Genomic DNA, 23,425 nt, shown 5'->3' with positions numbered 1-23,425 from the left:
GTTGTTACTTCCAATGGTGACTAAAAGGTGTGATTCAGTTTCCCAAGGTGGCCCCCGAGGATACCGACACCTACAAGTGCTTTGCAACAAACGACTACGGCCGCGCTATCTGCACCGTCCTGCTCAACGTCATCGAAGGTACGTAAGTCCATCGATCACTCTTTGACTGCAGTGCACGACGCCGTCTGAAAGTCTTCATAACAATCCTCTGCTCACAGTTGGATTCTCCAAGACCAAGGAACTGCAGAAGACATACGGGGACGGTGAGACTTCATTTCTTCACTGGCAGTACAAAAAAATGACCGGAAAGTTCTTCCTCTTTAAGACAAATGTGGCAGAAGTGCAAAGATAATTATGTCCGTCTTGCAGACTTCTAAATAAGACCAGGTTTTAGGAGCAGTGATCCACAGCCTTGAAAGTTGTCCAACATGAGACTTTTGATGATATTTTCATACCCGCTTGACTTAAAGGCCTACTGAAATGAATTTTTTTAATTTAAACGGGGATAGCAGATCCATTCTATGTGTCATACTTGATAATTTCACGATATTGCCATATTTTTGCTGAAAGGATTTAGTAGAGAAAATCGACGATAAAGTTCGCAACTTTTGCTCGCTGATAAAAAAAACCTTGCCCCTACAGGAAGTAGCGTGACGTCACAAGCAGTAGTGCTGCTCACAATTCCCCGTTGTTTACAATGGAGCGAGAGATATTAGGAGCGAGAAAGTGACGATTACCCCATTAATTTGAGCGAGGATGAAAGATTTGTGGATGAGGAACTAGAATGCAGTTCAAGAGATATCTTTTTTCGCTCTGACCGTAACTTAGGTACAAGCTGCCTCATTGGATTCCACACTCTCTCCTTTTTTTGTTGTGGATCACGGATTTGTATTTTAAACCACCTCGGATACTATATCCTCTTGAAAATGAGAGTCGAGAAGGCGAAATGGACATTCACAGTGACTTTTATCTCCACGACAATACATCGACGAAGCTCTTTAGCATGAGCTAACGTGATAACATCTGTCTCAAATGCAGATAGAAACAAAATAAATAAATCCCCGACTGGAAGGGTAGACAGAAGATCAACAATACTACTATCAGGAGTAGGGTTGGGTATCGTTTGAATTCGAACGATTCCGATTCCGATTCCGATTCTTTGTATCGATTCCAATTCCTGACGATTCTCGATTCCGATTATTTTAAGAGGCAGGGTCAAAAAATGTTTTTTGGATATTTTAAATGAGCTAGCTAACCTACATACAGTCTTTCTGAATGAAATAGTCTGACATTCTCCATCAATTTTAATTCTATTAACTTTTTATGAACTTTAATATAAATTCCTCACAGGGCTGTTTTCAACTACAATATAAATATCAAATCTATGAACTTGAATATAAATATTATAAATACATTTTCACAGGGGTACACTTTCCTCAAGAGAGCTTTATTTTTGAAAACCTCATGAAAACACATTTACACACACAAGTGTATGATGCTGCAGGTACTTAAAAATGTTACCGTGCTCCCACTGATGGGCTAACCTGGTGCAGAAAAGCAAATAAACAATAAGAAACAACTTGCAAAACCCAGTCCAGATTAGCAGCAGGTACAGTATAAAATCAGAGACAGTTCTTGTTTAGGAAAATGACCATATCCGCCTTCTCAGGCAGGATGCGTGAGCGTTCTGGACAGATAGTGTCTCCTGCTGTGGAAAATACACGTTCGCTGGGTGTGGAAGAAGCTTGAACGCATAAATAGGAGAAAGCGAGATCTGACAGCAGGAGGAGGACGGCCGGCGCAGCGCGTCGAAGACGGGACATGCATATATTTGTACTTCATGAACTCGGAGGGGCTTCATCATGTTCAACGTGCACCCTCCTAAGCACGAAACAGTCCTGTCGCACGTGTTATATTTCGCCGATATTTAATTTTTTTTAGTAAAATAAAGCCACACTTTCGACCGCCGACGCCCGCTATCCATGCTTGACTGACTCGCTCGGCTACATAGGCTCGGCTATGCTAACACTTCCGGCGGTGGGCGCTTCTTCGTTGGTGTTGAGCGGCTTCTTCTTCCGGTCGGCGGACTGGGTATCGAAACTAGGAATCGAAATTTTAACTTTTGAACGATTCCGGGAGAATCGGAAAGTTAGTCCCGGTTCCAATCGATACTCGATACCCAACCCTAATCAGGAGACACCGAACCAAACACCGGACATGTAAATACACGGTTAATGTGTTTTCGACGCCTGTCGAAGCCTAGCAACGCTGTTGCTAACGACGCTAACTTAACAACGGGACCTCGTCAGAGCTATGATAAAAACATTAGCGCTCCACCTACGCCAGCCAGCCCTCCTCTGCTCATCAACACCCGTGCTCACCTGCGTTCCAGCGATCGACGATGCGGTCGGCGGCCCGGAGACGTAGGAAGTCAAGGTGAGTTCGCCGCTAGCGCGTCTTCTATCCAACAAAGTCCTCCTTGTTGTGTTGCTACAGCCAGCCGCATACACCGATCCCACCTACAACGTTCTTCTTTGCAGCCTCCATTGTTCATTAAACAAATTGCAAAAGATTCACCAACACAGATGTCCAGAATACTGTGGAATTTTGTCGAAGAAAACTGAGCTCTGTGTATTGTGTCCAATATGGCCCAAACACTTCCGTGGACCTCGCGACGTCACGCGCATACGTCATCCTCCAAAGGCGTTTTGAACGGGAAGTTCCCCGGGAAATTTAAAATTGCACTTTATAAGTTAACCCGGCCGTATTGGCATGTGTTGCAATGTTAAGATTTCATCATTGATATATAAACTATCAGACTGCGTGGTCGCTAGTAGTGGCTTTCAGTAGGCATTTAAGAAAACTAAAACATGACGCATGAAAGTACCCGGAGAGAGAAATGGCGTAGGACAGAAGAGTCGAGCAGGATGAGAATTAACTTGTAAAATAAACCAAGAAAGTTCCTTTGAAAGCCAACTCTGACTAACTCAGGGGTCGGCAACCCGCGGCTCTAGAGCCGCATGCGGCTCTTTAGCGCCGCCCTAGTGGCTCTCTGGAGATTTTTCAAAAATGTATGAAGAATGGAAAAAGATGAGGGGGAAAAAAATCTATTTTTTTGTTTTAGTATGGTTTCTGTAGGAGGAAAAACGTGACACAAACCTCCCTAATTGTTATAAATCACACTGTTTATATTAAACATGCTTCACTGATTCGAGTATTTGGCGAGCGCCGTTTTGTCCTACTAATTTTGGCGGTCCTTGAACTCACCGTATAGTTTGTTTACATGCAGAACTTTCTCCGACTTGCTAGGACGTGTTTTATGCCACTTCTTTTTCTGTGTCATTTTGTCCACCACACTTTTAACGTTGTGCATGAATGCACAAAGGTGAGTTTTGTTGATGTTATTGACTTGTGTGGAGTGCTAATCAGACATATTTGGTCACTGCATGACTGCAAGCTAATCGATGCTAACATGCTATTTAGGCTAGCGATATGTACAATAATATTGCATCATTATGCCTCATTTGTAGCTATATTTGAGGTCATTTAGTTTCCTTTAAGTCCTCTTAATTCAATTTATATCTCATGACACATGTAATATGGCTTTTAATTTTTTGCGGCTCCAGGCAGATTTGTTTTTGTATTTTTGGTCCAATATGGCTCTTTCAACATTTTGGGTTGCCGACCCCTGGACTAACTCATAACTTTGTCCTCACGCAGAAGTCCCAGACTTTTTAAAGAAGAAACTTAGAAAACGGTGAGTAAACTTTGCCATTGCATTGACTGTGGGGGTGTGACGCTATGTGCCATATTTTTCAATTCAATTCAATGTTTTTTATGGGTTTTAAAAACTGTAAGCCATAACCGTCAAAATGATAGCAACAAATAGAGTGTTGACATATCTCACTTTGCATGTAATAAGGTAATAGTTTCACTTTGGAAGTTAATTTCCTGGCAGGGATGTTTTTTTTTTTGGTTTCACCTGTTTAATGAAATGTGGTTGAAGGAAAGCATGCAACTTTTCTCTGACTAAAATTGAACATTCACCTACCGAAAATCAGGAGCACTATGCAAACTTTTGACCACAAACTTAGTCACTGTCTCTCTTCATCTTTATTTTTAAATGAGAAGACATTCATTTCAACGTAACAAATAATGTTGCTAACATAATAGGTGGTGTTAGTTAGCACCTGTTGTATTTACAGCAGATTTAGTAACATGTGATATTAACTCATTACATGCAAAGTGAGATATTATTTATCTATTATGTGTTTGATGATTATGGCTTACAGCTTATTAAAACTTATGGAAATTGAAAATCTCAGAAAATGTTGGGTTTTAAAAAGTGTAAGCCATACCCGTCAAAATGATAGCAAAAAATAAATTCTTGACATATCTCACTTTGCATGTAATGAGTTAATATCACATGATAGTTTCACTTTTGATGTTAAATTTCTGACGGTTTTTTAAAGGAGATACTATTGTTTTTGTTCCACCTGTTTAAGGTAATGTGGTTGAAGGAAAACATGCACCTTTTCTTTGACTATAATTGAACATTCGCCTACCAAAAATCAGGAGCACTCTGGCAATTTAAAATTTAAAATCTCAGAAAATGTGGAGTTTTAAAAAGTGTCAAAATATTAGCAAAAAAGAAAGTCTCGACATATCTCACTTTGCATGTAACGAGTTATTATCACATGTTAGTTTCACTTTTGATGTTAAATTCCTGACAGGAATGGATTTTTAAACAAGATTCTATTTTTTTGTTCCACCTGTACAATGGTAATGACTGAGTGAAAATGTGGTTGAAGGAAAACATGCAACTTTTCACTGACGGCGATTGAACATTCACCTACCGAAAATCAGGAGCACTGACAGATGGGTGCAAACTTTTAACCACAAACTTAGTCACTATCTCTGGTCATAGTCATCTTTAAATGAGAAGACATGTAACAAATAATGTTGCTAACATGCTAGGTGGTGTTAGTTAGCAATTGTTGTATTCACACCAGATTTAGTAACATGTGATATTAACTCATGACATGCAAAGTGAGACACTTGTATTTATTATGTTTTTGATGAGTATGGCCTACAACTTATTGAAACCTATCAAAATCTCAGAAAATAAGGGATTTTAAAAAGTGTACGCCATAACCCTCAAAATGATAACAAAAAAGAAAGTCTTGACATATCTCACTTTGCATGTCATGAGTTAATAGTTTCACTTTTGAAATTAAATTCCTGACAGGAATGGATTTTTAAATGAGATTCTATTTATTTTGTTCCTCCTGTTTAATGAAATGTGGTTGAAGGAAAACATGCAACTTTTCTCTGACTACAATTGAACGTTCGCCTACCGAAAATCAGGAGCACTGTGGGAAATGAGTGAAAGCTTTTGTCCACAAACCTAGCCACTGTCTCTGCTCATGAACCGTTACACCCCCTACCACCCAACGTGGCAACATGTGGAAAGTCAGCCTAAAAAAATATTCCTGCTTTCCTTGTTGTGAAGTCCTACTGAGGAGGCACGGGAGAACAAGGCAATGACCCCAGAGGAGAAGGTCTGGGAGATCCTCCTCAAGGCAGACAAGAAGGACTACGAGCGCATATGTGCGGAATACGGCTTCACCAACTTCCGCGGCATGCTGAAGAAACTGAAAACCATGAAGAAGGAGCAAAACGATGATATTGCAGAAGGAGTGGACTTTCATGAAGATATTGTCGAGGTGAGTGGACCTTCATGAAGACATCGTGTTATTAAAGTGGTCTCTTCTCCTCTGCCCTGCAGTTCTTCACACCCAGCAACGCTCTGAAGCACCTTGACTCAGACGACGACGACGACGTACCCTTGGACTTGGAGCTGGAACTCAGGGAGAGTAAAGTGTCCCTCTGCAAGGTGAGAATCCCACATCTTTAAAAAATAAGATCTCATGTTGTGACAGTTCTCAGTGGGATGATTGGTGCACAACTTGCAGGACAGTCCCATGGTCGCCTTTGCAAAAGAAGAATGCGATGAACTGACACACTCGCTGAAGCAAGTTGCCAAGGAAAAAACGTTCTCAATGTCGAGTCAAGACACTGACGTGGAGGGCATCGGTTTGTTGGCTACAGACTTTAAAGGTATTTTGTTCATGGTGGCATGTACTCTGTCAGGGCTACTCAGCCAAATTGTTTGAGGGGAAAATGTGACGGTGCAGCGGGAGAAGAAGACGGCATTGAGACAGTGATGTCTTTAGCTGTCAGTGTCTTTATGGACAGCAAGTTATGTGTGTGAGGTGTGTGTGTAATCCAAAGATATGTAGTGTGACTATGTGTGGTAATTATCTGAGCGTGGTTACTAGAGGGTGTTGAGGGTGCGTGTAGGGATCGAGGCGGAAGTCCAAAGAGGGCAAAGCAGGCTCGGAAGTCAGAAGACCGGCGGATGGTCAAGGACAGGAGCGAGGCGTCGTGGTCAGTGGGTAGGCGTAAGGTCGAAGTCGATCTGTTCGATGACGTTGAGTTTAGCGGTGGTAAGGCCTTCAACGTTGAGCTGCAGTAACACTAAACCAACTAGGCTTTTTGCGGTCTGCTGCACCACTGCATCGACGACCCCACAGACGTCTCCGGCCAGGAACTGCCCCGGAAGCAGTGGACAACCCTCAACCGCTTGAGGACCGGCGTCGGACGCTACGGAGCAGCGATGAAGAGGTGGGGACTTGCAGAAGATGCCTCTTGCAAGTGTGGGGACCCAGTCCAGACAGTAGAGCATATAGTAACTAGTTGCCCCAAACACCGGCCACCAAATGGCGAACAAGGTCTGATTGACCCGGACGATGACACGTTGACCTGGCTCGCCTCAACAGAGCTGAAAATCTAGACACACGACAGAAGAAGAAGAAGGTCGAAGTCCAGAGAGGCAAGAGGAAGTCCAAAGGGGGCCAGGAAAACGAGACACACAGCTCGACAACGAGGAAGGGCGACGGGAAGCTGGAGCACAACACGAGAGAGAGTGGACACGACGGGGAGGTAACACAGAGAGAGGAATGGCACATGCGAGAAGGCTGGAGACGTATTGGCTTACTGTACAGGTACGAGAAGCTACGTGGCACTGGATCTCAAGACGTGCTGGCTTAAGAAGGCTGTTTGCTCATCACGGGCAGGTGTATTGATTGCTGATTGCTTGCAGCCGCGCGGAGGCGCACCCGCAGCTGAGAGGGAACGCCCGTGGGCGTGGCCCGCGGTGCTCTCAGCAGAGTTTACAGCAGGAAGAAAGGCAGCAGGAGTGTGACCCATAACAAACCCCCTCGTCCCCTATGCAAGCTTCGGGGTGCCTCAGGGTGAACCTTGTGGAAGTCCTCGATAAGGTAGGGGTCGGCGATGTAAGAGGCCGGCACCCAGGATCTATCTTCTGGTCCATAGCCCTCCCAGTCCACAAGGTAGACCTATCCTCTCCCCTGTCGCCGGACCCTGAGAATCTCTTTGACAGTCCAGACTCGGTCACCACGGTGCGGGGGAAAACCCAGACTGGTCCGCCAAGTGGGCCCCTTTTACCCGACCTCTAGAAGCAGTTGGGGCGTAAGAAGTGGTCCGAGTCTTCCAGGCCGACGGTCTGGTCCTCTGGCGAACTGCTTGTCTTCGTTCCGCTGCCCTCTCCTTGAGTCTCTGGTTCATGAGCAAGACCAGCTTTATGAGGTCGTGGTAGGTGGCAGGACGATCTCGCAATAGTCCGTCCTTGATCTCCGACGGTAGGCTCTCAGCAAGGCCTTGTCCTCCCATCCACTGTCGGCGGCCAGTGTGCGGAACTCGAGGGTGTAGTCGGCGACAGAGCGAGAGCCTTGCTGGATGGAGTGAAGACGTGAGGCGGCGTCTCCTCCATCGGCGGGGTGGTCAAACACCCCCCGATACCCCGAGCGAAAAGAGGCGAAGTCCGTGTCAAGACCATGGTTGCAGTGTGTGTGTGTGTGTGTGTGTGTGTATGCAGACACACCTATACACATATACACACATTTATAAAGTATGTATGTATACACTTTTATTTGTATATATATATATATATATATAAATACACTACCGTTCAAAAGTTTGGGGTCACATTGAAATGTCCTTATTTTTGAAGGAAAAGCACTGTACTTTTCAATGAAGATAACTTTAAACTAGTCTTAACTTTAAAGAAATACACTCTATACATTGCTAATGTGGTAAATGACTATTCTAGCTGCAAATGTCTGGTTTTTGGTGCAATATCTACATAGGTGTATAGAGGCCCATTTCCAGCAACTATCACTCCAGTGTTCTAATGGTACAATGTGTTTGCTCGTTGGCTCAGAAGGCTAATTGATGATTAGAAAACCTTGTGCAATCATGTTCACACATCTGAAAACAGTTTAGCTCGTTACAGAAGCTACAAAACTGACCTTCCTTTGAGCAGATTGAGTTTCTGGAGCATCACATTTGTGGGGTCAATTAAACGCTCAAAATGGCCAGAAAAAGAGAACTTTCATCTGAATCTCGACAGTCTATTCTTGTTCTTAGAAATGAAGGCTATTCCACAAAATTGTTTGGGTGACCCCAAACTTTTGAACGGTAGTGTATATACTTACACACACATTTATATACACTTTTTTCACACATATGTATATATACACAAATATACATATACACACACACATATGTATATATATACATATATAAACACATACACACACATTTACATGTACACATATTATATATACAGAGGTATATATATATATATATATATATATATATATATATATATATATATATATATATGTCTTAATTAGATTATCCAAAAAATAGTGCTCGATACCGTGGTAGAGCGTAATATGTATGTGTGGGAAAAAATCACAAGACTATTTCATCTCTACAGGCCTGTTTCATGAGGGATTTCCTCAATCCTCAGGAGATTTTGTAGAGATGAAATAGTCTTGTGATTTTTTCCCACACATACATATATATATATATATATATATATATATATATATATATATATATAAGTGCTGGGGTGGTATATAATAAAAAAAATGTATTTCAGGTACAGGTTGCATCTTTTAGATGCACTGTTGTATGGTGAGCTAGATGCGTTACTTGTGGCAGCTGACAAACAACCAACTTTTACAACATACAACAACCTACTTGAACAGAACATTACCAAATCTTACAGAAAAGCACTACCCAGCACTATACAAGCAATAAACAACGAGAACAAGAACATTGCCACGAAGCTGAGCATCGCCAACAAAGTGGACACTACGGCCAGCAGAGAGGCGTTCATCACACTGAAAGTGTTGTGTACCGGGCAAAGGGAAGGAGGCGACGCCAAGGCAGAACTGCGGTTTACCAGGTTTATTGAACACCTTGATGAGTGTGTGGGGTGTGTATGCTACCACAAGTGAATGAGTGCAGACGATGTGTAGGATTAACAATGTAAGTTTTACCAGGGGTTGTTGTCGGTGCGTGTTGTGTGAATCTTTCGTCAAATCCAAGGGGCAAGGTGAAGAGGCATTCAGCAGGGAGGCAAGCAGTCGGGGGTTGGAGAGAGGCAACGATGTCCGAGTCCAAGCAGAGGTCAAGGGTCGAGGGAGGCAAGCAGAGATCCAGGTGGAGGTTGTGAGGCAGGACACGATCACAGGCAACAGGGAAGACACTGTGGAAGACACAAGGGACATCAAACACGGGAACGAGGAAGAGCACAAAGAAGGCGAGCAAGGAACGAGGGAGTGGTGCCAGACGTGATGCTTACTCAGGGAGATTGGCTACGTTTTGGCGAAGGTCTCTTGGGTCCGCTGGCTTTTATGCCGCTCCCTCTCATCAGGCCCATGTGTGCTGATGCGCAATTGCCTGCAGCCTTGTCGCTGCGTGGGCGTGCTGTGCCCAGCGTGAGCAGGGGCGTGTCCAAGTGTGCTGCCAGCAGAGGTCCCGGCAGCTCCAACTGCCGAGGAAAAGCGGGTTCGAATCCGCGCCGTGACAGAAAGACCACAAACACAATTTTGCAAACAGACCAACATGTCGGTTCATTAACCAAACCAAATCAGAAATCGGTAAAATAAGCAAAAAAAATCCTTAGCAGAATTAACAACAACATCACCAACACTTCACAGCTCAACCAATGGAAAAACACGACGGCCGTAATAAACTGGTTCAAGAACATAAGTGACAAGGAGCAACACGGATTCATTTGCTTCGACATAGAGGAATTGTACCCCTCAATCAGCAGGGAACTACTGAACCAAGCACTGGACTTTGGCTCAAAAAACGACAACATCACCATGGACGAAAGGAATATCATAAACCATGCAAAGAACTCAATAATCACGCGCCAAAACGGTCCAGTGGTCTTTTGCCAAGGTTGCTTCTGATTCTGATTCTGATTCGAAAGCAACCTTGGCAAAAAACCACTGGGACCATTCGAAGTAACAACGGGAAGTTATGACGAGGCCGACACATGCAAACTAGTAGGAAGCTTCCTACTCTCGCAACTCACAAAATTAGGAGTAAACATTGGACTATACAGAGACTACAGACTGGCTATTTCTAATGCCAGACCGAGAGCTTTGGAAAACATCAAAAAATAAATATGCAGCATTTTCAAAAACAACGGACTAAGGATCCCAATTGAGGCAAACAAACACACTGTAAACTTCCTGGATGTAACACTCAACCTGGACAACAACACATACCAGCCATGTACAAAGCCCGACACCACATTACAATATGTACCCCGCGATAGCAACCACCCGCCTGTCACAACAAGGAACATCCCAGCCGGCATCAACAGGAGACTGTCAGCCCTGTCATTAGACAGGGAATCATTCAACCAAGCAACATCTCCGTACCAGAAAGCACTCAACGAAGTGGATGCCAATTCACCCTCCGATACGACCCACCAGCAACTAAAACAAGAAAAACCAGGAAACGGGACAACATACTTTGGTACAACCCCCCCATTCAGCAAAAACGTCAGCACGAACATCGGACAAAAATTCCTTGCACTCATTGACAGGCACTTCCTCAAAAAACATGTAATATTGAACAGGAACACCTTGAAACTTAGCTACAGCTGTATGATGAATATCAAACAAACCATTGACTCACACAACAAAAAGATCCTGAGCACTCACAGACAAGCAACCGCTGACGACTCTAACTCCACAGATAGCTGCAATTGCAGACAAAGGATTACATGCCCACTCAACGGAAACTGCTTAAAAACATCAGTTGTTTACCAAGCCAGCGTCACCCGCAAGAACAACTCAAACACAGAGACATATATTGGACTCACAAAAAAAACAACAACCTTTAAAACCCGTTTTAACAATCACACAGCCTCATTCCGTAGGTCCCAACTCAAGAACTCTACAGAGCTGAGTAAATACATATGGACTCTTAAAGACAATAAAATTGGGGTCACGCCAATACATGGCAAATTGTCACATCTAGCTCACCATACAACAGTGCAGCTAAAAGATGTAACCCGTGCCTGAAATAAAAAAAAAGTTTTATTATATACCACCCCAGCATGTCCACTTTAAACAAACGCAACCAACTGGTCTCATCATGCCGGCACAGAAGCAAGGCACTACTGGGTAACAATGGCCACACCCCCATGTAACGTACTCAATATATACATGTAACAACCACAGACACTTCAATAAAATCCCCTGAAGAGCAGGGAAACCTGCTAAACTGTCTTGTATGGATGATATAGCCTCTGTGTTTTTTCCTGACCTAATATATACTGTATATATATATATATATATATATATATATATATATATATATATATATATATATATATATATATATATATATATATATATATATATATATATCTTAATTAGATTATCCAAAAAATAGTGCTCGATACCGTGGTAGAGCGTAATATGTATGTGTGGGAAAAAAATCACAAGACTATTTCATCTCTACAGGCCTGTTTCATGAGGGATTTCCTCAATCCTCAGGAGATTTTTAAAATCTCCTGAGGATTGAGGAAATCCCTCATGAAACAGGCCTGTAGAGATGAAATAGTCTTGTGATTTTTTTCCCACACATACATATATATATATATATATATATATATACTACTCAGTGGCCTAGTGGTTAGAGTGTTTGCCCTGAGATCGGTAGGTTGTGAGTTCGAATCACGGCCGAGTCATACCAAAGACTATAAAAATGGAAGCCATTACCTCCCTGCTTGGCACTCAGCATCAAGGGTTGGAATTGGGGGTTAAATCACCAAAAATGATTACCGGGCGCGGCCACCGCTGCTGCTCACTGCTCCCCTCACCTCCCAGGGGGGTGATCAAAGGGTGATGGGTTAAATGCAGGGAATCATTTCGCCACACCTAGTGTGTGTGAGACAATCATTGGTACTTTTTAACTTGATATATATATATATATATATATATATATATATATATATATATATATATATATATATATATATATATATATATATATATATATATATATATATATATACATCCAGGTTGGGGAGGAGATCTTGCCCCAAGTGGAGGAGTTCAAGTACCTGGGAGTCTTGTTCACGAGTGAGGGAAGAGTGGATGGTGAGATCGACAGGCGGATCGGTGCGGCGTCTTCAGTAATGCGGACGCTGTATCGATCCGTTGTGGTGAAGAAGGAGCTGAGCCGGAAGGCAAAGCTCTCAATTTACCAGCCGATCTACGTTCCCATCCTCACCTATGGTCATGAGCTTTGGGTTATGACCGAAAGGACAAAAAGATGACGGGTACAAGCGGCCAAAATGAGTTTCCTCCGCCGGGTGGGGGGTCTCTCCCTCAGAGATAGGGTGAGAAGCTCTGTCATCCGGGAGGAACTCAGGGTAAAGCCGCTGCTCCTCCACATGGAGAGGAGCCAGATGAGGTGGTTCGGGCATCTGCTCAGGATGCCACCCGAATGCCTCCCTAGGTAGGTGTTTGGGGAACGTCCGACCGGCAGAAGGCCAAGGGGAAGACCCAGGACACGTTGGGAAGACTATGTCTCCCGGCTGGAGAGGGAAGTCTGAGCTTATATATACTGAATATCATATATCATGCATATATTATGTTATCTTAAGCACACACAAACATGGTGCCTGTTTCCAGTGGTAAAGCAATGTAATAATTGATGAGTAATAACATCTTCTGTGCGATCCCTCAGCACCCGACGTGGACTTCGAAGTTAAAATCCAGGAGATCAAGGCAGAAGAGCGCCAGGATGCCCTCTTTACTTGTGTTCTAAGCGCACCTCTGCAAGAGATCAGGTGGTTTGGTAAAAACGCTCCGTTGACAAACGGTGAAAAGTTTGATATCAGTGTTTCCGAAGACAAGCTCATCCACAAGTTGATCGTGCGTGACTGCTTGCCTCTGGACGCCGGGATCTACACCGCCGTGGCCGGGATCGAGTCGTGCAACGCCTGGCTGGTGGTTGAAGGTGAGACGTCATGGGGTCAGCTGAGACGATTGAGACTTGAGATCTGTTCTTTCTGCAGCCGATAAAGACGGCAGTAGCAAAGGGAAGAAAGTGGCTCGTAAGAACACGCCAGATGACGAAGACCTGCTGAGAATAGCCAGAGAGCAGCAAGAGAGGTATGAGAAGGAACTGGAGGAGACGGCCAAGAAGAACCAAGCGGAGCGGGACGCCGCGGAGGAAGCTGCCCGGCTGGAGGCGCAGGCGGCCAGGAACGCCAAGGCTGAAAAGAAAAAGGCAGAATCCAAGAAGAGGTCCAGTGCGGGTGCAAGGAAGGCTTCTGTTGCGGCAGCTGTGGAAGATCTGAGTGAAGACAACCAAGAAGTTGGGGAAAAACCCTTATTTGTGGAATGTGTCGAGGTAGAGGTGAAGGAAACTGAGACAGTGGAAGGTAAGTAGTACCTTTTTTAAATGGAATATACAGAAGTGGTTTCTCTTTCTGTTGTCCACCCTTATCGCTTAACACGGTTTGCTTTTTCATGGATGTTTACTTTCCTCTTCAATCCATGACCTAAATATATACACTAGTTATATATTTAACCCCGGAGAACATATCAATCAACTGAATCTAAAACTGATTGGTTGTTTTCCAAAGAAATGCAATGCGATAAAAAAAAGTAACACTGACTTATAAGGTAAGTACTTCCTGTGATGTCAGAGTGCCTTAATAAGAGATATAAGGTAAGTACTTCCTGTGATGTCAGAGTGCATTAATAAGAGATATGAGAGCGACTATGAAGCCGTGCATAATGTGTTGGATGAAGGATGTGTGATATCACCAATAGGACGAGGTCATGCTGAGGAGCCCGCAGAGCACACAGACTCTGGAAATAAAGACAAACATCTCAAAGTGAAAGTGAAAGATGCTTCTGTTGGTAAGGAACATCTGAGGTTGCAGTTTATAGCTTATTTAAACATCTGATGACCATGTTATGATACAGGACACTGTGGTTGTTAGAGGTCCTTGTTCGTTTTTTCAACAACTCTAAATATGAGTCAAAGCCCCCACAATAGTGCATCAGCAGTCTGTTGGCCGAGATCTAGCTCTGGTACTGGAATTTAAACATTTTAAATTTTTGAATTTTATGATACGTAGCGAAGCCTGTTTTTTTTTTTACAAAAGTTGTGGGTAATTATTATGGTAATTAATAATGTAATTAATTATGGTAATTATTGTATAAGAATCAATCAATCAATCAATCAATGTTTATTTATATAGCCCTAAATCAGAATACAAATAAAAGTGCATTTGATTATATGTAATAAAAATGTATTTTATTGTCATTTTTAATAATATTTTTTAATAATAATTTAATAATAATAATTAAATTGTAATTTATTGTAATTTAATTGTGATAAAAAAAAAAATATATATATATATATATATATATATATATATATATATATATATATATATATATATATATATATATATATAATAATTTATAATGTAATATATAATTTTTATTTTATTTATTTTTTCAAAAATCTGTTTGAAATAAATAAAACATATTTTACATATATATATATATATATATATATATATATATATATATATATATATATATATATATATATATATATATATATATATATATATATATATCAATTTTTTTAAATCGATTTTTTAAAATTTAAATTAAAATGTAAAATTAATTTGCTTTAGTATCGGCATGAATAAAAATCGCGATTTGGATTTTAATCGATTTTTGGGGGGCATCCATAAACAATACACTCGGCTTCTGTAAAATAAATTAAACAAAAACAATAACAAAAATAACAGGCTTCGATACACATCCTAAAATTTGGCTGGTCAGTCAGCTACAAATGTAATGTAGAAGCTGCAAATGTTGTCATTTTGCTTTCCTTCATGTGCATAATATATATATATATATATATATATATATATATATATATATATATATATATATATATATATATATATATATATATATATATATATATATATATATATATATATATATATATATATATATATATATATATATATATATACATATATATATATATATATTAGGGGTGTGGGAAAAAATCAATTCGAATTCGAATCGCGATCTCACGTTGTGCGATTCAGAATCGATTGTCATTTAAAAAAAATCTATTTTTTTTATTTATTTTTTTTAAAAGTTGTTTTAATTTTATTTTTTTTAATTAATCAATCCAACAAAACAAGACACAGCAATACCATAACAATGCAATCCAATTCCAAAAGCAAACCCGACCCAGCAACACTCAGAACTGCAATAAACAGAGCAATTGAGAGGAGACACAAACACGACACAGAGCAAACCAAAAGTAGTGAAACAAAAATGAATATTATCAACAACAGTATCAATATTAGTTACAATTTCAACAGAGCAGTGATTAAAAAAACCCTCATTGACATTATCATTAGACATTTATAAAAAATTTAAAAAAAGAACAATAGTGTCACAGTGGCTTACACTTGCATCGCATCTCATAAGCTTGACAACACACTGTGTCCAATATTTTCACAAAGATAAAATAAGTCATGTTTTTGGTTCATTTAATAGTTAAAACAAATGTACATTATTGCAATCAGTATATAAAAGCTTTTTACAAAAATCTACTACTCTGCTTGCATGTCAGCAGACTGGGGTAGATCCTGCTGAAATCTATGTATTGAATGAATAGACAATCCTTTTCAATCGGGAAAATATCGTTTTTGAATCGAGAATCGTGTTGAATTGAAAAAAAATCGATTTTGAATTGAATCAAGACCCCAAGAATCGATATTGAATCGAATCGTGGGACATATATATATATATATATATATATATATATATATATATATATATATATATATATATATATATATATATATATATATATATATATATATATATATATATGTATGTCACGGTTGTAGTTTAGTTGATTAACATCTTAAATACATACAGTAACAACATTATGACCACAGTCAAAGTGCATCTTAATATGAGAGCATCATTTTGTGGATGAACTGTTGCCACCAATAGGAAGTGACCCCAGTCAGGGAGTGCAACATCACCAAAGTGAGGAAAGACCTGGCAGAAGACACAGACCTGCCAAAGAGTCACTAGCAGACCGTGGACACGCTGGAGTTGGTAAGAACTTCCTAACAACACTGAAATTAGACTTTCCTGGCTCACAAAACATGCAACACAGATACTTTTTAAGGGTTGCAGACATTATTTAATCAAATCGATTCCATTAAAAAATCAGCTTTAATTGATATTCTGTTGCTTTGATTAGTCGTTAAAGACTATAAGCAGATACATGTAGATGGAGTTTGCACACGGCCCTGCAGTGGAGCACACATGAGAGCGGTGGTGCTTGTGGGTACCTTGATATGCGGAGCGTTTTTTAAATATATTATTATTATTATTATTATGATTTTTAATGCACGCATGCATTTCAGTGTAGGTAATGTACATTTATTTTAATAAAGAATGAATATTATGTTTTGTTATTGCTATTTCCCCTAAACTATATAGTGTGTTTTATGCGATTATTTGATGAACTGAATAAACTAATCGACAGATTGCTCGATAACTGCGATGGTCAGTGACCCCGCAGAGATGTCGGATATTTTTTCCAACAATCTTTTTTCAAACTTTAGACACGTGCTTGTCAGTCCGCTGAAGAGGCGTGCCAAGTTGTTTCTTAGCAAACATAAGAAGGGACCGAACACAAACTGAATACATTTACAAAAAGCCAAAAGCAGTGAAGTTGTCAGGTTGTGTAAATGGTAAATAAAAAGAGAATGCAACAAATCCTTTTCAACTTATATTCAATTGAATAGACTGCAAAGGCAAGATATTTCATGTTCACACTGAGAAACTTTGTTATTTTTTGCAAATAATCATGAACTTAGAATTTAATGGCAGCAACACATTGCAAAAAAGGCATTTTTACCAGTGTGTTACATGGCCTTTCCTTTTAACAACACTCAGTAAAGGTTTGGGAACTGAGGAGACACATTTTTGAAGTGGAATTCTTTCCTATTCTTGCTTGATGTACAGCTTAAGTTGTTCAACAGTCTCCCTTCTCATATTTTAGCCTTCACACATTTTCAATGTCTGGACTACAGGCAGGCCAGTCTAGTACCCACACTCTTTTACTATGAAGCCACGCTGTTGTAACACCTGGCTTGGCATCATCCTGCTGCAATAAGCAGGGGCGTCCATGATAACAACATATGTTGTTCCAAAAGCTGTATGTACCTTTCAGCATTAATGGTGCCTTCACAGATGTGTAAGTTACCCATGTCTTGGGCACTAATACACCCCCATACCATCACACATGCTGCCTTTTACACTTTCACCCTAGAACAGTCCGGATGGTTCTTTTTGGTCCACAGTTTTCAAAAACAATGTGAAATGTGGACTCGTCAGACCACAGAACACTTTTCCACTTTGCATCAGTCCGTCTTAGATGAGCTCGGGCCCAGCGAAGCCGGCGGCGTTTCTGGGTGTTGTTGATAAATGGCATTGCCTTTGCGTAGTAGAGTTTTAACTTGCACTTAAAGATGTAGCGACCAACTGTAGTTACTGACAGTGGTTTTCTGAAGTGTTCCTGAGCCCATGTGGTGATATCCTTTACACACCGATGTGGCTTTTTGATGCAGTACCGCCTGAGGGATCCAAGGTGTGTAATATCATGGCTTACGTGCAGTGATTTCTCCAGATTCTCTGAACCTTTTGATGATATTACGGAGCGTAGATGGTGAAATCCCTAAATTCCTTGCAATAGCTGGTTGAGAAATGTTGTTCTTAAACAATTTGCTCAGGCATTTGTTGACAAAGTGGTGATCCTCGCCCCGTCCTTGTTTGTGAATGACTGAGCATTTCATGGAAGCTGCTTATATACCCAATCATGGCACCCACCTGTTCCCAATTTGCCTGTTCACCTGTGGGATGTTACAAATAAGTGTTTGACGAGCACTCCTCGACTTTCTCAGTCTTTTTTGCCACTTGTGCTAGCTTTTCTTGAAACATGTTGCAGGCATCAAATCCCAAATGAGCTAATATTTGCAAACAATAACAAAGTTTCTCAGTGTGAACATGAAATATCTTGTCTTTGCAGTCTATTCAATTGAATATAAGTTGAAAAGGATTTGTTGTATTCTCTTTTTTTTTACCATTTACACAACGTGACAACTTCAATGCTTCTGGGGTTTCGTACTATCATTGCGTTTTTCAGTCCTTCCATGTCTTGTTTTCAATACACGACTGCAACTTTTGCTCCGAGTGAGAAGGCGAGCAGAGTTCAAGGCCGAGTGCATCTTGATTATAAATCCCGCACCAGAACGTAAACCTGCTCTTCATTATCACCAATAGGACGTGACGTCAGGGAGGAAACGTGTGCCAAGTCTGGGCCGACTAAAAACGCTCCAAGTGAGAAAATTGTGTCCAGCAAAGATAAAGAAGATGAGGAAGAAATGTCTGACGGCCATGATGGTGATGATGATGGTGGTGATGATGATGATGTTGGTAAGGAACATCTGTTTTGGTATGCGTTGTGGAGAAACTTGCCATGGTCAGTTCAAAATATCAATCAATCAATGTATTAATCACAAGTGCCTCAAAGGGCTTGGCAACCCTATCTGAGCGCACATCTGGGAAAGGAAAAACTCCAACAGCCCGAGTTGGGGAGAAGAATGAAGCACAAAGGCCTCATATCATGTTTGTTTGTGTCCTAATGTGTTGACTAGGGTCCTGCATGGTGTCCACGCACGGAAGGAAGTAGAGTTTCACAATAAAAGTTTTCTTGCACTGCATGGCTTGCGAGCGTCACGGTGACCGCTGATGTAGTGTTTGACGGTCGGTGACAAACCACCGGGCGGTTGAGGGTGGTCACCATGACGACGACTTGGCTCAAAGTGATGGAAATGTAAAGTGTGTGGTGTCGGCACAGCACCAGCAGGGGGTGAGGACGTGTCGGAAAGTGACGAGGACGTGGAGGAGGAGCCAGCGGGGGAGAGGCGTGTCAGAGTGAGGCAGGGGCCCCTGATCCAGGAGACCCTTATTGGTGAGTCTTGTTTGTTCTGAAGATGACTTTCAACTTCTTTTCAGACTCCACATCCACACTGACATGTTTACACTGACACATCCACACTGACACATCCACACTGACACATCCACACTGACATGTTTACACTGACACATCCACACTGACATGTTTACACTGACACATCCACACTGACACATCCACACTGACACATCCACACTGACATGTTTACACTGACACATCCACACTGACACATCCACACTGACACATCCACACTGACATGTTTACACTGACACATCCACACTGACACATCCACACTGACACATCCACACTGACATGTTTACACTGACACATCCACACTGACACATCCACACTGACACATCCACACTGACACATCCACACTGACATGTTTACACTGACACATCCACACTGACACATCCACACTGACACATCCACACTGACATGTTTACACTGACACATCCACACTGACACATCCACACTGACACATCCACACTGACATGTTTACACTGACACATCCACACTGACATGTTTACACTGACACATCCACACTGACACATCCACACTGACATGTTTACACTGACACATCCACACTGACATGTTTACACTGACACATCCACACTGACACATCCACACTGACATGTTTACACTGACACATCCACACTGACATGTTTACACTGACACATCCACACTGACACATCCACACTGACATGTTTACACTGACACATCCACACTGACACATCCACACTGACATGTTTACACTGACACATCCACACTGACATGTTTACACTGACACATCCACACTGAAACATCCACACTGACATGTTTACACTGACACATCCACACTGACATGTTTACACTGACACATCCACACTGACATGTTTACACTGACACATCCACACTGACACATCCACACTGACACATCCACACTGACATGTTTACACTGACACATCCACACTGACATGTTCACACTGACACATCCACACTGACATGTTTACACTGACACATCCACACTGACATGTTTACACTGACACATCCACACTGACACATCCACACTGACATGTTTACACTGACACATCCACACTGACATGTTCACACTGACACATCCACACTGACACATCCACACTGACACATCCACACTGACATGTTTACACTGACACATCCACACTGACATGTTTACACTGACACATCCACACTGACACATCCATACTGACACATCCACACTGACACATCCACACTGACACATCCACACTGAAATTTTTACACTGACACATCCACACTGACATGTTTACACTGACACATCCACACTGACACATCCACACTGACATGTTTACACTGACACATCCACACTGACACATCCACACTGACACATCCACACTGACACATCCACACTGACACATCCACACTGACATGTTTACACTGACACATCCACACTGACACATCCACACTGACACATCCACACTGACATGTTTACACTGACACATCCACACTGACACATCCACACTGACACATCCACACTGACATGTTTACACTGACACATCCACACTGACACATCCACACTGACACATCCACACTGACATGTTTACACTGACACATCCACACTGACATGTTTACACTGACACATCCACACTGACACATCCACACTGACATGTTTACACTGACACATCCACACTGACATGTTTACACTGACACATCCACACTGACACATCCACACTGACATGTTTACACTGACACATCCACACTGACATGTTTACACTGACACATCCACACGGACACATCCACACTGACATGTTTACACTGACACATCCACACTGACACATCCACACTGACATGTTTACACTGACACATCCACACTGACATGTTTACACTGACACATCCACACTGAAACATCCACACTGACATGTTTACACTGACACATCCACACTGACATGTTTACACTGACACATCCACACTGATATGTTTACACTGACACATCCACACTGACACATCCACACTGACACATCCACACTGACATGTTTACACTGACACATCCACACTGACATGTTCACACTGACACATCCACACTGACATGTTTACACTGACACATCCACACTGACATGTTTACACTGACACATCCACACTGACACATCCACACTGACATGTTTACACTGACACATCCACACTGACATGTTCACACTGACACATCCACACTGACACATCCACACTGACACATCCACACTGACATGTTTACACTGACACATCCACACTGACATGTTTACACTGACACATCCACACTGACACATCCATACTGACACATCCACACTGACACATCCACACTGACACATCCACACTGAAATTTTTACACTGACACATCCACACTGACATGTTTACACTGACACATCCACACTGACACATCCATACTGACACATCCACACTGACACATCCACACTGACATGTTTACACTGACACATCCACACTGACATGTTCACATTGACACATCCACACTGACACATCCACACTGACACGTTTACACTGACACATCCACACTGACACGTTTACACTGACACATCCACACTGACACATCCACACTGACACGTCCACACTGACATGTTTACACTGACACATCCACACTGACACATCCACACTGACATGTTTACACTGACACATCCACACTGACATGCTTACACTGACACATCCATACTGACACATCCACACTGACATGTTTACACTGACACATCCACACTGACACATCCACACTGACATGTTTACACTGACACATCCACACTGACACATCCACACTGACATGTTTACACTGACACATCCACACTGACACATCCACACTGACATGTTTACACTGACACATCCACACTGACATGTTTACACTGACACATCCACACTGACATGTTTACACTGACACATCCACACTGACACATCCACACTGACACATCCACACTGACACATCCACACTGACATGTTTACACTGACACATCCACACTGACATGTTTACACTGACACATCCACACTGAAACATCCACACTGACATGTTTACACTGACACATCCACACTGACATGTTTACACTGACACATCCACACTGACATGTTTACACTGACACATCCACACTGACACATCCACACTGACACATCCACACTGACATGTTTACACTGACACATCCACACTGACATGTTCACACTGACACATCCACACTGACATGTTTACACTGACACATCCACACTGACATGTTTACACTGACACATCCACACTGACACATCCACACTGACATGTTTACACTGACACATCCACACTGACATGTTCACACTGACACATCCACACTGACACATCCACACTGACACATCCACACTGACATGTTTACACTGACACATCCACACTGACATGTTTACACTGACACATCCACACTGACACATCCATACTGACACATCCACACTGACACATCCACACTGACACATCCACACTGAAATTTTTACACTGACACATCCACACTGACATGTTTACACTGACACATCCACACTGACACATCCATACTGACACATCCACACTGACACATCCACACTGACATGTTTACACTGACACATCCACACTGACATGTTCACATTGACACATCCACACTGACACATCCACACTGACACGTTTACACTGACACATCCACACTGACACGTTTACACTGACACATCCACACTGACACATCCACACTGACACGTCCACACTGACATGTTTACACTGACACATCCACACTGACACATCCACACTGACACATCCACACTGACATGTTTACACTGACACATCCACACTGACATGCTTACACTGACACATCCATACTGACACATCCACACTGACATGTTTACACTGACACATCCACACTGACACATCCACACTGACATGTTTACACTGACACATCCACACTGACACATCCAC

General features: G+C 41.8%; 1 protein-coding gene across 2 annotated transcripts in view; it reads left to right on the top strand.

Moving 5' to 3' along the window:
- Positions 1-23,425, top strand: part of igfn1.1 (immunoglobulin like and fibronectin type III domain containing 1, tandem duplicate 1) — a 160,114-nt gene that overhangs the window by 121,435 nt on the left and 15,254 nt on the right. Inside the window, exons 5-16 of one of the 2 annotated variants that reach the window (XM_062037454.1) lie at positions 39-138; positions 219-263; positions 3,721-3,757; positions 5,513-5,726; positions 5,789-5,896; positions 5,976-6,120; positions 13,156-13,428; positions 13,487-13,855; positions 14,250-14,339; positions 16,485-16,592; positions 18,828-18,980; positions 19,405-19,518. In XM_062037454.1, the coding sequence (XP_061893438.1) occupies positions 39-138; positions 219-263; positions 3,721-3,757; positions 5,513-5,726; positions 5,789-5,896; positions 5,976-6,120; positions 13,156-13,428; positions 13,487-13,855; positions 14,250-14,339; positions 16,485-16,592; positions 18,828-18,980; positions 19,405-19,518 (1,756 nt within the window). Of the gene's footprint in view, positions 1-38; positions 139-218; positions 264-3,271; positions 3,386-3,720; positions 3,758-5,512; positions 5,727-5,788; positions 5,897-5,975; positions 6,121-13,155; positions 13,429-13,486; positions 13,856-14,249; positions 14,340-16,484; positions 16,593-18,827; positions 18,981-19,404; positions 19,519-23,425 lie in introns of those variants that run through there. The other variant, XM_062037455.1, reaches the window with a different exon arrangement.

The sequence above is a fragment of the Entelurus aequoreus genome, linkage group LG26 (assembly GCF_033978785.1).
Source record: "Entelurus aequoreus isolate RoL-2023_Sb linkage group LG26, RoL_Eaeq_v1.1, whole genome shotgun sequence".
NCBI lineage: Eukaryota > Metazoa > Chordata > Actinopteri > Syngnathiformes > Syngnathidae > Entelurus > Entelurus aequoreus.
Note: the sequence above shows the minus strand (reverse complement) of the source record. Positions and strands in the feature narration are given on the sequence as shown.